Raw genomic sequence first — 15,271 nt, forward strand, 5'->3', positions numbered from 1 at the left:
GATTGCGCTATAGAGCCCGAAAATCTACCAGATAGAGGTTTCTTTGGCACCAGACACTTTGCCAGTAAGTCTGAGATTGTTTTGAGTGATTTGGAGGCAAAGATCAATGTCCAAGTGCAAAATGAGACTGATATAGATGTGGAGAAGTTAAAAATGGCTAGTCTTTAATTCTGTTGTGCCGTCTTCGGTGAGGGGACTAGGAAAAAGACGATGAAGATCGACCCTAAATACTTGAGGCTTGTAGATGATTTGGATAGGTTTAACACTTATCGCAGGGGTAGAATAGCCTATCGTGATGCGGTCCGATGTTTGAAAAAGGATCTTTTAGGGCGATTTACTTACCGCACCGGGGCACAGGGTCGGAAAAAAGTTGATGGCAGCTTCCTTATCGGTGGTTTTGTGATGCCTCTGCAGGTATATTATTTTTTGAATGTTAAAGTGGATTTGTTATCTTTATTTCTACTTAATAACATTGTTTGAAATTTATGTTACAGATCATCGCTTATTAATATTATCCGAGCGTGGCACAAAAGTTTGCAAAGAGAAGAGATGTGGACGATTTGATGTTGCCCAAGTTGTTTCAATGGGTGACTAACACATGGCCCTCAAACCATGCCCCATCTGTTGTTGATGTCAGTGCAGGCTTTGGTGCTTGTGCTATAGATATAATTAATATGAATTGATTTGATATAATAACTTTATATATAAATTTTTAATTAATCTGATACATTATTAATTAAATGCAGGATTGTCTTGGATGTTTGATTCCTACTCCTGAGGAGCTCGTTTCACCATACTATACGACCGAGGTTTTTGTTGATTCTGCGCCCGATGCGGTCATCACTCGAGTACTCGAGTTGTGGAGGCAGGGTCAAACAGTCATATGTAGCGAGCATCCTCTGGAGTCTCCCTCAATCCAGCACACGCCTTTATCTCCGGATGGTTCCAGCACATGTTCTACTGATGCCACTAGATCCAGGTCCAGCACATGTTCTGTTGATGCCACTAGATCCAGGTCCAGCACCAGTTCTCCCATACGTACAGGTCCTAGAGTCCACTTTGGACTCAATATTTCCCGCCACCCATCACCCCTGGAGCATCGTTTCGAGAGGCGGTTGACTGCATTGGAGGATTCTGTTACGTCTATGTGTCTTGAGATGAGAGCATGATTTATTGAGACCAAAGCGCTTATCATGGATATGAAATCGGGTTTCAATGAGCTGAGGTCAAGTTTGGCCGAGCAAATTAGAGCGGGTTTTGCGAGATCGGGTCTCACACGCCAGGTGTTGCTGAGATCAGGTCTCCGACGCTAGTGCATTAGGAGATAGATTATAGCATAACCTATAGCAGATGGCGGAAGAGGAAATCATCCGAGGCAGATTTTTCCGAGTTAATTTTATTAATTATATTTATGTTTACGTAAGATATTGATTTTTTAGAATTGTCATTCTAATTTTAATTTGTTTGATATATGTTGTTAGGTGTGGATGATAATATGGCTAGGAAAATTGGCAGTAGTAGCCAAGCACACCCACAACCGATATTTGAGCCTAGCCTTCCAACCATAACAGAGGAATCCTCCGAATGTGAGTTAATGCACTTTTTTTGATTATATATTTATGTATAGTATATTAAACAATAAACTTTTTGTTTTTAAATATCCAAGTGACTCCTGATACGGTTATGTTAGGTGGCGAAGCGACCACGTCGATGGCGAGGCGACCACGTCGAGAGGTTAGTACACCACATCTTATCTATTCATATTTGCATTAAAGTTGTTATAATTTATCAATTTACGCAAGGAACCGTCAGTTTGAGGCAATTATAGATGGCGGTGTGAGGCCATTTGCGGAGAGCGTGACTTTGAAAGTAAACAACTCGCTGGCGCGAGTTAGGGCATCAATGCTCGTCCATTCGCGAATAGGATTAAAGGATTTTATGATGAATATGAGAAGTCATTCTACGGGCTCATGGCGATCGCGAACTCGTCTGTCACTATCTCTGTAAACATTTACAACTCATGTATATTTGTAGAGCAATTATTTTTAAACATTGAAAACCTATTCTTCTGTCAAATTTAGCACATGGGCGAAGCTCTCCGGGGATTGCTTGAAATGCATATCCGACATCCTGGAGTGATGTCATCAGATGTGTCGTTGATGGATAGGCAATTCTATACTTCGATGTCAGTAGTGGCCGAAGATAAATGCAAAGTTGTCAACACAAATCTGGTGGGGATAGTCAAAGGAATCGATCCAGAATGGCTGTGTCTCTCGTGAGAAAAAGGCACGAAGAATTATCATCCATGTCCACACAGATGGACGCTGGTTTTTGCTGAAACTCGTGGCAAGGGTCAATAAGCGCATTAAATTTTACTTGCAGCGAAGGCTAGACCCCAACTTCAAAGTTCTGAATAGGATATAGACCCTATACTCATAAACGCTACTCGTCTACTATCCATTGTTGGGAACAACCCACACCCTGAGAGGTCATGATATATAAAGCTACATGATGAATTTAGAGCCAAGATTAAACAGTACATTGTCATATCTCTAATATGTAGTATGTTTAGCATTGATAGATAGACTAATAATTTTATTCATCTTTCTATTAAAAAAATAATAACTTCAGTATTGTTTTTACTTTCATTTGTATTAGCTGTTGCTGGATATGCTTTGTCGAGGAAAAGTGAGCAAATAATACTAAATTTAGATGATAGACTCATATCTGAGTTTAGATATTTTTTATCATGTAATATGTTTGATAATAATTGAACATTATTTTGATGTATTGGACATTGTTTTAATGTAATTATTGGACATTGTTTATAGTCGAATTTTGTTTTTGTATTGGACATTGTATGTAATTATTGGACATTGTTTTTTGTTGTTGGTCAGTTTGGGTCGACTCTGGTTGCTTTTTGGGTCGACCATGTTGATTTGTGGGTCGACCATGTTGATTTGTGGGTCGACCATGTTGATCTGGGTCGACACCGATCGACCAATCATGCTGATCTGGGTCGATCGTGGTGATTTGTGGGTCGACCATGTTGATCTGGGTCAACACTGGTGATTTAGGGTCGATCCATGTTGATTTAGGGTTCAGGGTTTAGGGTCGACACAGGTGATTTAGGGTCGATCCATGTTGATATTTGGATCGACCCTGTTGATCTCTATGTCGACCCGTGTTGATTTAGGGTCGACCAATGTTGCTTTTGGGTCGACTCTATTTCTAGATAATTACACAAAGTATGAATCAATTAAGCATATGTTCTATAATATCACATTCTATAATGTGACATGTTTTACCACATGACTCATAATGTTATATGTTTTTCATATGAATCATATAATTCCACAAGTATGTTCTATAATGTCACATATTTTAACATCATATGATACACGTTTGTTTTGACATATGAATCACAATTCAACCTTAACATATGAATCATAATTTCACAACTATGTTATATTTTTTAAGAATTTCACAACTATGTTACATTTTTTAACATATGAATCACAATTTCACAACTATGTTACATTTATTAAGAATTTCACAATTATGTTACATTTTTTAAGAATTTCATAATTATGTTACATTTTTTAACATATTAATCACAATTTCACAACTATGTTACATTTTTTAAGAATTTCACAATTATGTTATATTTTTAACATATGAATCATAATTTCATTGACATATGAAGCACATATTTATATTGGGCCGACAAACCAGCAATTATCTAACAATTTGGGCCGACCCAAAGTTTCAGCCTTTTGCATCGACCGAAAAACAAAATTGATGTAGCCAACAAAGGGTCGACCAAGGTTCTCGCCTTTGGGTCGACCCAAAGTTGCTCCAGGTCAACCCATGTTGTAACTTTGGGTTGACCCATTTGCTCCTGGTCGACCTAAATGCTGAATCTGCTTCTATCTTTTGCTGAATTCACCAATCGAAAGAATTTTGTTCTGTTTTCCTCCTGCCAAGTCTCTTCTCTAACAAAGGAGGCAAGACCACTGGAAAATTAATGTTGTGTGGCCATTCAGTTTCATCGGGAACGGGATAAACAGTCTCTGAGTAAGCCATGCACAATGTCATCGTAGAATATACTCTGAACACAAATCATATAAATCAATCTTAGCTAACCAACTGGCTACAATGGCATGAGCACATGGGAATCTATCAATATCAAAAACTCGACATGTGCATCTTTTTTATTCCAGGTCCACTATGGCCGAATGTCCATGACTCCCAACATCAAACTCAAGACGTCCTAATTCAAAAATTTGCAATCCCTGAGCATCAGTGAACCTGCTACGAAGAATTCCCTCGATGGTAGGGGTCATATTAGTTGTAGCTACAATTATGTGTGGCGATATCGGGCAAACCAAGATGATGTCAGTTTCTGCAAAGAATCTAAAAGTACAATGATTGGAAGCTTCCTCTCTTCAACTAGTCTAGCTTTGATCGACTCAACCCTGTTTGTCGTCATAATATTGTAACGGGTCTTTGGACAATATGCTCGAGTTCATCGATCAAGTGAATCTCTCTCGTCCAAAAACTGTGCGGCCTCAAGATATCTCTTCCTAAAATCATTGTATGCAATATCAAACTCGACATGCTTATAAATTTTTGCAATGTGCAGAAACATTTCAGTTGCACACTTCTTTTTGCACCTAGTTTTCGAGTTTTGGGATAAATGCCACGTACAGAGACCATGATGCGCATTTCTATAGACAATAGAAACCGCATTAATGATTCCTTGATGTCTATCAGAAATTATCATCAGTTCATCATCGTCTAGAATTACTTCTAACAACTTCGTTAAAAACCAATTCCACAAAGAAGTACACTCGACATCTACTATTCCCCACGCCAAATGATATTGGTGTTAATTTCCATCTTGTGCCGATGCCACTAGTAAAACACCATTATACTTGCCCTTCAACCACGTACCATCAATTGATACAACTTTTCGCATACTTCGATATCCCCTGACACATGCACCAAAGGCAAGAAACATATACTTGAATCGATTTTTCTCATCGACACATATGTCTGTTATGCTTCATCAATTCATTTTCTCAACCATGTGCACATAACAAGGTAATACAGTAAAACTCTTCGTAGGATCACCTTTCAAAACATTGTCTGCCAATTCTTTTCCTCTCCAAGCCTTGTAATATGATATATCAGCATTCATACTATTGCGCATCATCGTCATCACCGCTTTTGGTACAATTGGCACTGGATGACCTTGAAAATTATCCACCAACATATCACGAATAACAGCCAAACTCGCTCCGCGGATTCTCTTGTGTCTCCCTGTCAAACCACGTGTGTGTTTTGCAATATGTCCGAACGAAGAATGCATGTGAATCATTCTTAATCTTTGAGGTCCATATTATCTACTTACAATCAGACACTATACATTTTACAGCATACACTTTTTGGCTACATTTTACAGTCTCAAATTCAAAGCAAGCTTCCAAACTGATTCTACTTAACTCATTTTTCATCGCTTCTCTGTTTGAAAATTCTTGACCAACAAAAAAGTTTGAACTATCCGTGAATGAAAATGTGTCATTATCAATATCCACATCTGCAACCACATTTGCGTCATTACTTGCAATCGCATTTGCCTCGACCTCAACATCAAGGATGACATTCACATCGCGTGATTCATCATATAACTCAGCCGTGTTACTACGATCCACATGGATGGCATCCACATTATGTGCTTCGTCGAAAAACTCATTGCTATTATTACGATCCAAAGAAACAATATTCAAGTGAAAATAATTATCAACATGTCTCTGTTCGTTAAAATTACTATTGTATTCATCAATACCAACTCCGTGCACATTATCAGAAACATCAAAAGAAGCAGCATGTTCAATTTCAACTTGAAGCACTGGCCTACTTTTCGGACAACCAAAATACAAATATGCTTTCAAATCTTTGTCATTCTCTATATAAATCGGTTGAATGTTGCAAGGCAACTCTTGAAGATAACTTAACCTCGAGTTGGCAGTATTCTCTACTTTTTCAATTTTATATAGTTCACTTTTTAAATTTTCAAAATAACAAATATCATCATATATTGGAATAGCAACAAACTTTGCATTGGACCCTAAATTCCATTTATATACCAGCTTTTCACTCACTTCCCATTTACCATCGAAATGAACAACAATAACTGTAAGCATATCCTACAAAAATTCACCAAAGGTAATTAGAATGGGCAAAAATTTATATAAAAAAACATAAATAAGTGTGGCCACACCAGGTCGACCCAAAATTTTGTTGGTCGACCAAGAAAAATTCTTCTTAGTCGACCCAAAATTCTTCTTGGTCGACCAACTAAATTTTGGTCGACCAAGAATACCAACTTAATTTTGGTCGACCAATTCTTTTGGGTGGACTCTTGTTTCTGGGTTGAGTCGACACATTAGGAATAGTAAACCTCTAGCAACCAGGTCAATTAAAAATTTGATTTGGCTAGATGAAGAAAACAATGACAAGAGGTCCAATGAAAATGATGAAAACTTACTACAAGATTTTTTTTTCTCCAAATACAGAGGAATCGGTCTTCAAATACAGAGGCATCGGGCAAGATGTTGGAGTAGATTTAGATATAGATCTGACGAATTAGTAAGAACATGTTTTGAGTAGACCGAAAGGAGATGGTGAAGTTGAATTTAGGGGGGTGTATTGGTTATAAACTTTTAATGACTTTTATGGAGTTTAAAAGTCTAGAGGTATTCAAACTAGACTTTTATGTACTCCATAAAAGTTTAGTAGTATTCAATGTACACTTTTGTAGAATTTTAAAAAGTCATGTGGTATTCAAACTTGACTTTTAAAAACTCTACAAAAGTCTATAGGTATTCAAAATGTCAATAGACTTTTAATGACTTTATGGAATTTTATTAAGTACAAGAATTATAGCCTAAGGTACAACAATAAAATGTCAACAAAAGTCTTTGATTCAACCTAAAAATTTGGATGTACATTTAATTGAGAAATCTCCCAAATTCAATACAAAATTTCATTCTTTTCTCATCTATTTATTTTTTCTTTTATTTGTACTTTTTAAAAATATAATTAAAATTTAATTTTTTTATTAATTATTATATAACATTTTATTTTTAATTATTTTCTTTAATTTTAGTTAATCTATATATTAAATTATTGTATAAGCAAATTCATACCGATATTATACCAAAATTTTCGGTATACCGAACCAAAAAAACCTTAAGTTAAGTTTTAAAAAAAATTATAATTTATTGTTTTAAAATATTATATATTTTAAAATTTTTGTATATTTTTCCGGTATTTCAGTATATACCAAAATTTTCAAATTGGATATCTTTACCGTGCCGAAAAATTCGGTATTGTTACCGTATCGTATCGAAATCTTCGGTATACTTAAAATTCGGTAAATTCAATAATTTTTTGTTATGGTAATCTCGGTATACCGAAAATTCGGTATTTTTTCCCACTCCTAACAGGGCTTGTATTGGCATATGCTATATTACACAATTTTCTTTGAAAGAAGTGTCAATTTGATGAATTTCAAATTGAACTAGATAATGAAGCTCAATTGTCTTAATCAGCACAAGTTTATGAAGGTGACGACTTTGATCAGTTATTTAATACTCAAAAACAACAACGAGCAAATGCTAATGCATGGAGGGATATCATAACCAATGGAATATAGAACGATGTTGATCAAATTGTCACTAATGATTAGATTTTTTTTATAAAAGACTACTCATTATTTTGAGTGTTCTTTTAATAAAATTTTATTATGAACTTATAAAAATATTATTCATTAATATGTTGAATTGACATAAAAAATTGAAATTTTGATTTCAATAAATTAGATAGTTCATTTGTCGTTTTTCACAAATTAAATTGATTTAACTTTTAAGTAAGTAAAATTCATTTACATTCATAAATAAAAAATAATAATTTAAAATTGAAGAGGTTATCTATGTTCAATAATTATTTTTAAAAAATTAATAAAAAATAAATCACAATTATAAACTACAAAATTCACATAATTCTATGAAAAAGTTTACAAAAGTCTACAAAAATTTTAAAAAAAAATCTATAAGAGTCTATGAAATTTGTTTTACAATTCTATGAGATTCCACAAAAGTCAATAAAAATCTATCAACTCCACAAAAGTCCATCATTTAAAAAAAGTCATTAAAAATATTTGAAAGTATAGAATGAATACACCCCCCTTAATGTAATGTGGAAGCAGTTGAAGAGGTAGATGGCTGTTTTAATGATTTTTTTATTTGAGGAGCTGGTAAACCAATTTTAAATGGAACATGTGTGTCGACGGAAAAACAGAGAAGAAGATAATTAAGTAACAATTAATGTCATAATCAATTTGAGTTTTAAGACAATTGAGTTTTAGGACAAATTTTAATTATTGCAATCACTACTTTGCGTTACTCGAAATCTCCGCCAGAAGTATAAATTATTGAGCTTTTTTCCGTATGAAGTTTTTTTCTTTAAAAACTAGTTTTAAAATAAAGAAAAAAAAAAGGTTCCTCCAAATCGAAGGAGAAGGATAATATGATACTGATACTCAACTTGAATAAAAAAGAGTATAGTGAGTATTTTTTATTTGATTAAATAAATAGGTAATCGAATAAGGATTTTAGGGTATGGAATGAAGGCAGATTTGAAAGAATCCTATATATCCGACCCAAACACCGGGTTAAATTTATATATATATATATATATATATATAATATAGAATTGATGTTAATTTGGTTGGATAATGATATTAAGATAAATTCTTTCTAATATTTTGTTATTTTTTTATAATATTTAATTTGTTAATTTTTATTTTATTTTCCATAATTGTTGATAAATATTCATAATTTACTCGGAATAATTCATATTTGAGAAAATACAATTATAAATGAATATAGTATATATTTGAGTATGGTATGAATATCATCAAATCCTCCGACGAGCACGAGGATAAAATTGAATATCGAATGAAAACTATGATGAATATAATAAATGAAGATGATGACGAATGATATGAAATCTTATCCAAACCTGACCTATTGTCGCTCCTATACAATATACTCTCGATCAATATTAAATTTACTCACGAGCCTACTCTAAAGAAGTTTTTTTTCCTTTAATGGATTAAGGTAATACTCATAAGGTAACGTCGAATATTAACCATATGTGGCAATGCACTGCTAAATGTGTTCATTTCATTGGCAATTAATCTACAATGAGTTGTTATACTATTGAAGTTCAAGAAGATTATATTTTCCATATCAACAGACGGATAATGGTTTGAAAGCTGATTCATTTACACTTATGGGGATGAATATGGTCGATTTCAAAGTATCATCCGCCATGCATACATCATAATTAAGAAGCCAAGGGATACCTACCAAGCTTATGTACAAGAAAATGTTCGCACAAAGCTAAGACGCGCCAAATAATTGCTCTCGGCAAAATCATGTGGCGTGCGATATGATCGTGTCTTGTCAGCGTCATCCTTCCCAAACTCTTCCTTTAACACTCTTGTACATCCATCAGCATCCTATATGCCAAGACGGTGTGCGGTTGTCAGCCGTTCCAGATAGATTATATTACAGCAAAACTTCATCAGTGTTTGAGGTTGCATTGAATAGTTTAATCAGGTATCATTGAAGCAATCATGAACATTACATCAAATATAAATTTTTATATTTGACACGGAGAGAGAGTTTGACAACGGATGTGGTTGAGGATTTCATAAATTCAGTCGAGATGATTTGTTTGTCCTTTAATTGTAAATGTCATTTTTGTACCTTTTTTTGGTCTCAAAACCACATTTACTCCGAGACCATGCTTAAGCAAAATCAAGCTCCTTATCCATCGAACCAACAGGTGGTGGTGGTAACTTCTGTGAATGATTTTTTTTCCCCAAACTATACTCACAGTTAAATATCAGTGTTTAGCTCATCAGATTATGTAACAAGACAGTAGTACACACGCTAACAACCTCTGTGTTACATTTTTCAAGAGACGACAAGAACCCTTGTCACCACCATAAGTTTAGCTTCACTTTGATATTCTGCTTGAGGAAACAAATATGTAAACAAACTTTTTTAAAAGACACGCTTTAGCAGCAATTAATTTCTTCGAATGGGTGGTGAGGACACGCACTTGGGAAAAAATACTTCTATGAAATGTATCGAGAACAAAAATAAGGTGTGGATGATTAGAAGGACTATGCTAGCAACAGCCACAGCAAACAATCAAATGAACGAGAAAAAGAAAAAGAAAAAGGGCAACGAGAGCACTACCTGTAGGAATTTCAACATTTGTTCTTCAATCGTGCCATTCATTGCTAATGTCTCAACATGAATAGGACGCACAGCACCCATTCGATGAGCCCTACTGATAACCTGCTCCTCCATGCTATTCATGTTTCATAAATTGAAATATATCAACAATATTAAAAAGTGGAGTATAACAACTATGTGTCTATGTGCAATTCTCAGCCAAAGTAGAGTACACAAAGCATAAAAATATCAGAATATAGATCAACTCTCATAGAAAAGCACTGGTTTAACCATCTGAAAAATTACAGTTCGCATCTTCGATGGAATTGCTCATACCAGCTGGATAATCAAGATGTTAGAATTTGGCTACGAGCAGTTTAGATTTGCCAAAAAGAGGAGAGAAAAAAAAGGAAAGGAAAGAAAGAAATTGTAGCAATTACCTTCTATCCCATATAGGTTCCATCAAATAAACATGAGTTACAAAGCTTAAATCAAGACCTAAGGCAGCACTTCCATCCATCAAAAGAGCGATACAGTTGGCATCGTGCTGGAAAGTTGCCAGAGATTTCATCTGAATACCACAAGCAAAACTTAGTAACTAAACTGCATCAAAAGAAATTATTATTAGAGTAGAAATAAATGTAAAAAGTAAAAACAAAAGCTTACCTTGTTACTAGAATGCATAGGGCTATACATCCCAACAAACTGGATCCCAGCGACATTTAACTGGAGCAACAGTTAAAAATACTGAGCTCGTAAGTCAAACAAATATCATAGAAATCAAGCCTGCAGCAATCTATAGTTACCTGCTGTTCAATGATATGTATGTGCTCAAGAAACTGAGAAAAGATGAGAACTTTCTCAAGAGAGATCTTGTTACACTCGTTTCTACAATTACAGCAAGTCTCCTGATCTAGTGATGGGTTTAAAAAGCTACTCCTAGAGGAGAGATTGAGGTTATCAGAGATAATCTCTCTCCTTTCACTATGGTACCCTATGGTCCTATTAGCTTCCTGCAGTTTCTGTAACTTCTGAACAAGATATGTAACTTTACTGCTGGTTGTTGACTGCCAATCAGGGTTCCAGTCGTCCTGCATCAAACAGTGATATTTTAGGAGAGCAAAAGATTCAAGACAAAAAGAGGCAAAATGCATAAAATCTCCATTGATTTTTAAATAGACAAACACAATCAAAGTGATCATACATATATATAAATAGACAAAAGGCTTCTGCAGAATATTAATGCTTTAAATCAAAGGGCATAACCGCATAATCAATCTTCTCTTCATTTACCAGTCACCATTTAACCTATTTTTGTGGTGGACATGATCTACTCGAACTGGAAAAAAGAAGAAAGAGAAAGGGGGAAATCATATGATGCCAATATTTAGTGCAGCACAAGCCCTTATTACATAAAGAATTGACATTAATTGAAAGTTAGTAGTACCTTGAATCAATGAACGAATGGAGCATTGAACCCATTAATCCAACATAAGGTCATATTTCCTTACTAAGTTATTAAGAATAAAATTCAACATTCAAGATGGTCAATAGAAAGTAAGAAAGGATTGTTTTGAGGGAAACAAAAAAGGTGCAATCTACTGCATATCTGCTGATATGCGGTGACAGATGATAAAATTACCATGCCATTTAGAGTAGCTTTTTCCTTTCCTTAGTAACAAAAAGTGGGCAAGACGTAGGCCTTAGGTATGAACTGAAAACAAATACATGTAAAAAGAGAATCACAGTGGACCATATCAAATTATACCATATCCAATGTACTTAGTTAGGCACACCTGTTTGTATGAAGGCTGCAACTCAATGAGATCCTTTGGGACGGGCCACTTAGGATTCGGATTCTCTGGACGAGCTAAGACTTCTGGACTCTGCATCTCATACAAATTGCCACACCCAGGAAATGTACACCTTTCACAATCTAAAGCAACACAATCAAGGCATAAAAAATGCCGACAAGGTGTAATGACAGGTAAACGACACCATTCTTTGCACCTAACAATAAGAAAACAAAGGATACTATTATACAAGGTCAAACTAGATCTATAATACATGATAGAAAAAAAGATAACCTCACCTCATGCAATTTCCACCATGCAAGAGATTATACTTTATTAACCCATACTCTATCGACATTATGTTCAAACCGTTCTCAACTAGTATATCCATAGTATCTTGGATATCTTCACCAGCATCTGTCACTCTAACATGTCCAGCCACACAACAAGATAATCTAACATTTCGTATTGTAGTAGCACGGAATTTCCATTGTTTCAGGTTCAGTAAACTCTCAACATGAGAAGAGTCATTCCAGTCTGCCATTAATATATTTCGCCGTACTGTTTCCACCAACTCATTATAACTTTTTGCATGTTCTTCTGAAAAATCCAAAAATGTAACTTTCCTATTGCAAGGTGGAATTGCTTGCAAATCTACTTTTCTTGCACTGATCATGCATCTATGAAGCAACTGCAACAAACATGACCTCCCCTCTTCCATTTCAGCCTCAAAGGGCCTAAGGATACCTGCTTCCCATGATTTGTGATACTGCCCATAAGCCTCTTCTTGGAGGAATTTAAGCATTGGTTGAAGATAAGAGAGCTGGCTGCTAGGAGTGTTAGGAGTTGGAGTACCAGTCAACAACCACCGGTTTGTAGCAGTTAGGGACACAGCCATTTGTAATTTGTTTGTCATATTGAGACTTGATCCAAGAGTATGACCCTCATCCAACATGACTCGAAGCCAATGAACTTGCATCAGTACACTTCTTTTATGAGGACTCCACTCAGCACTCAAATGATTAAAGGTAGAGATCACAACATCATAATCCCAAGCCAAATAGTGTGCAGGAGGCTTTTTCTTCTGATCACCCCATACATAAACTCTTAATTGTCCTGGTCGGACATGCCTGTCAATTTGAGTTTTCCAGTGATCGACAAGATTTGATGGGACAACAATCAAAGTTGCACTTGACACATATAATCTTAACGAATGTAATGGCTCACAGAGAGCTATCCTGAGGGAATCCAAATCAAAGGACAGGTTTGCAAGCGTCCTCGGATAGAACCACCTTAGGACATTCTTTACTACTTTCTTAACAAGGCCAAAAGATTGAAATATTTTGTGATAATCACGAGTAACTCTGGTATCAAACAGTGAGTTTCCTACTACAGGGCTCACCAACCCAATCGTTTCCATTTCTGCTAACTTATCAGGTGAAAGTTTAACCAACCAAGTCAGGGCCTTCTTTGTCTCTGTATTTATCAGTGTATAATGTTCCTTTAGCACACTGATGAAAAATGCAATATTTTCCTCCTGGCCACCGCATGTTTCCTTGGTATGAAAGCCCAGTAGGTATGTGATGGACTCCCCATAATCCCAAGATTCTTCTGGAACATTACAATCCTGGTGAAAGGGGTCATTGTTCATGCTACAGAACCATGCCCTAGAAGCATTTGTTAGGATTCCATTCTCAAGCTTCCGCCACTTGCTACAAGAATCACATTGGATCCAGGTTTCTTTGCATTCAACATTTTCTGCGACTGTCTCCTTATCCCTCCTGCAGGAGAAACCAACTTGATTAAAGTCATATTTTCTGTTTTTTGAGCATTTCTTAGCCTTTTTTCTCTCAGAAGTGACAGGTGGATCATATGCATATAGAAGCTGTCTTTTCACAATACTATTTCTCCCAGCGCTACGCACCAAAAATGTTGAAGGAGTTGAGCAGACAGGCAAAGACAATTTAACTTGTTTACTAACTGAGGAATCACTTGAGTCTAAATTTTGCTCAGCAAAACCAAAAGAACAAGGAGGATTAGGTGCATGGAAACTAGAATTATTCCTCGGTGTGAGTTCATTAAGAGATAGTTGTCCTCTTCGAGATTTCTGACCCACCTTTTTGTTAGTGTCCTGCAATCTACCATGGATCTTATTGTCTCCACTAACTTCATAGTAGCCACACTTCCGATCCCCATCATGCATGCTCCAGATCACTTGTACACCATTTGGAGGTTCAGCCCAAGTTACTTGAGTTTTCAGGATCAATGAAAGGGATGTTATAGTTTTACCCAATCCAGGCTCATCACAAAACATCCCGCCATGGAAATCATTAATTGTGGGAACTACACCAGAGACAATTTCACCAGAAACCCTATTTACATAGAAATCGAATCCATCTTCGGTTTTGAAATCCATGAATAGGGGATGTTGTAGAACTTTAGATTCCCGTTCACGCAGTAACATCCAATTAACCACAGCATGCTGATGAGGATAAAGCTTAAGTTTCATGCATGGCATGATTGATGCTGCTAAATACCTTAAATGACGACACACCAAAGAAATCCTAAGCAGGTCTTTTGGGCATAGTGCAGATAAGACATTAGTCAAAATATCATCTGACAACCATGAATAGGGGATGTTGTAGAACTTTAGATTCCCGTTCACGCAGTAACATCCAATTAACCACAGCATGCTGATGAGGATAAAGCTTAAGTTTCATGCATGGCATGATTGATGCTGCTAAATACCTTAAATGACGACACACCAAAGAAATCCTAAGCAGGTCTTTTGGGCATAGTGCAGATAAGACATTAGTCAAAATATCATCTGACAACGCCCATATACCGGAGTCAGATGATAAATGAGCTGGCTGCACTCTTGAATGATCAAGGTCCACCTTCTCCAACACACTGGGTAAGCTCTTAAAAATTTCTTGGAGTTCAAAAAGCTTTTTCTTGGAATTGTCAGGTGCACAACAACGCCATTTGCATTGAAGGACGTGACAGGTCTGTAACACTCCAAATACTATAATAGTTGTCGTGGTCCATTTTGACAGGTGTGAGCATCAAACTTCTAGCATCCCAATCACAACTGTAAAATAAAATTGTAAAAATATTAACATCGCAATCAACAAAACCTAAACATATATATCAATTTGT

General features: G+C 35.7%; 1 protein-coding gene across 1 annotated transcript; it reads right to left on the minus strand.

The window, feature by feature from the left end:
- Positions 1 to 9,272: 9,272 nt before the first annotated feature.
- LOC142539434 (F-box protein At3g54460) lies at positions 9,273 to 14,939 on the minus strand. Its single transcript, XM_075644890.1, has 7 exons — positions 12,412 to 14,939; positions 12,116 to 12,329; positions 11,126 to 11,410; positions 10,986 to 11,045; positions 10,760 to 10,890; positions 10,341 to 10,455; positions 9,273 to 9,592 (listed from the first exon to the last, which is right to left on the minus strand). The coding sequence occupies exons 1-7, from the start codon at positions 14,802 to 14,804 to the stop codon at positions 9,446 to 9,448; spliced, it is 3,345 nt and encodes a 1,114-aa protein (XP_075501005.1). The 5' UTR covers positions 14,805 to 14,939; the 3' UTR covers positions 9,273 to 9,445.
- Between the last annotated feature and the right edge of the window lie 332 nt (positions 14,940 to 15,271).

This window comes from Primulina tabacum, chromosome 3 (assembly GCF_025594145.1).
Source record: "Primulina tabacum isolate GXHZ01 chromosome 3, ASM2559414v2, whole genome shotgun sequence".
Taxonomy (NCBI): Eukaryota; Viridiplantae; Streptophyta; class Magnoliopsida; order Lamiales; family Gesneriaceae; genus Primulina; species Primulina tabacum.

What these genes read in the sequence shown, in the direction of transcription:
- LOC142539434 (XM_075644890.1), bottom strand. Translation starts at nt 14,804, where the DNA reads ATGCTGTGGTTAATTGGATGTTACTGCGTGAACGGGAATCTAAAGTTC. An exon ending in CATGGTGGAAATTGCATGAG is followed by an intron (nt 12,330 to 12,411) that starts GTGAGGTTATCT and finishes TCTTATTGTTAG; the next exon opens with GTGCAAAGAATGGTGTCGTT. An exon ending in TGCAGCCTTCATACAAACAG is followed by an intron (nt 11,411 to 12,115) that starts GTGTGCCTAACT and finishes TGTTTGATGCAG; the next exon opens with GACGACTGGAACCCTGATTG.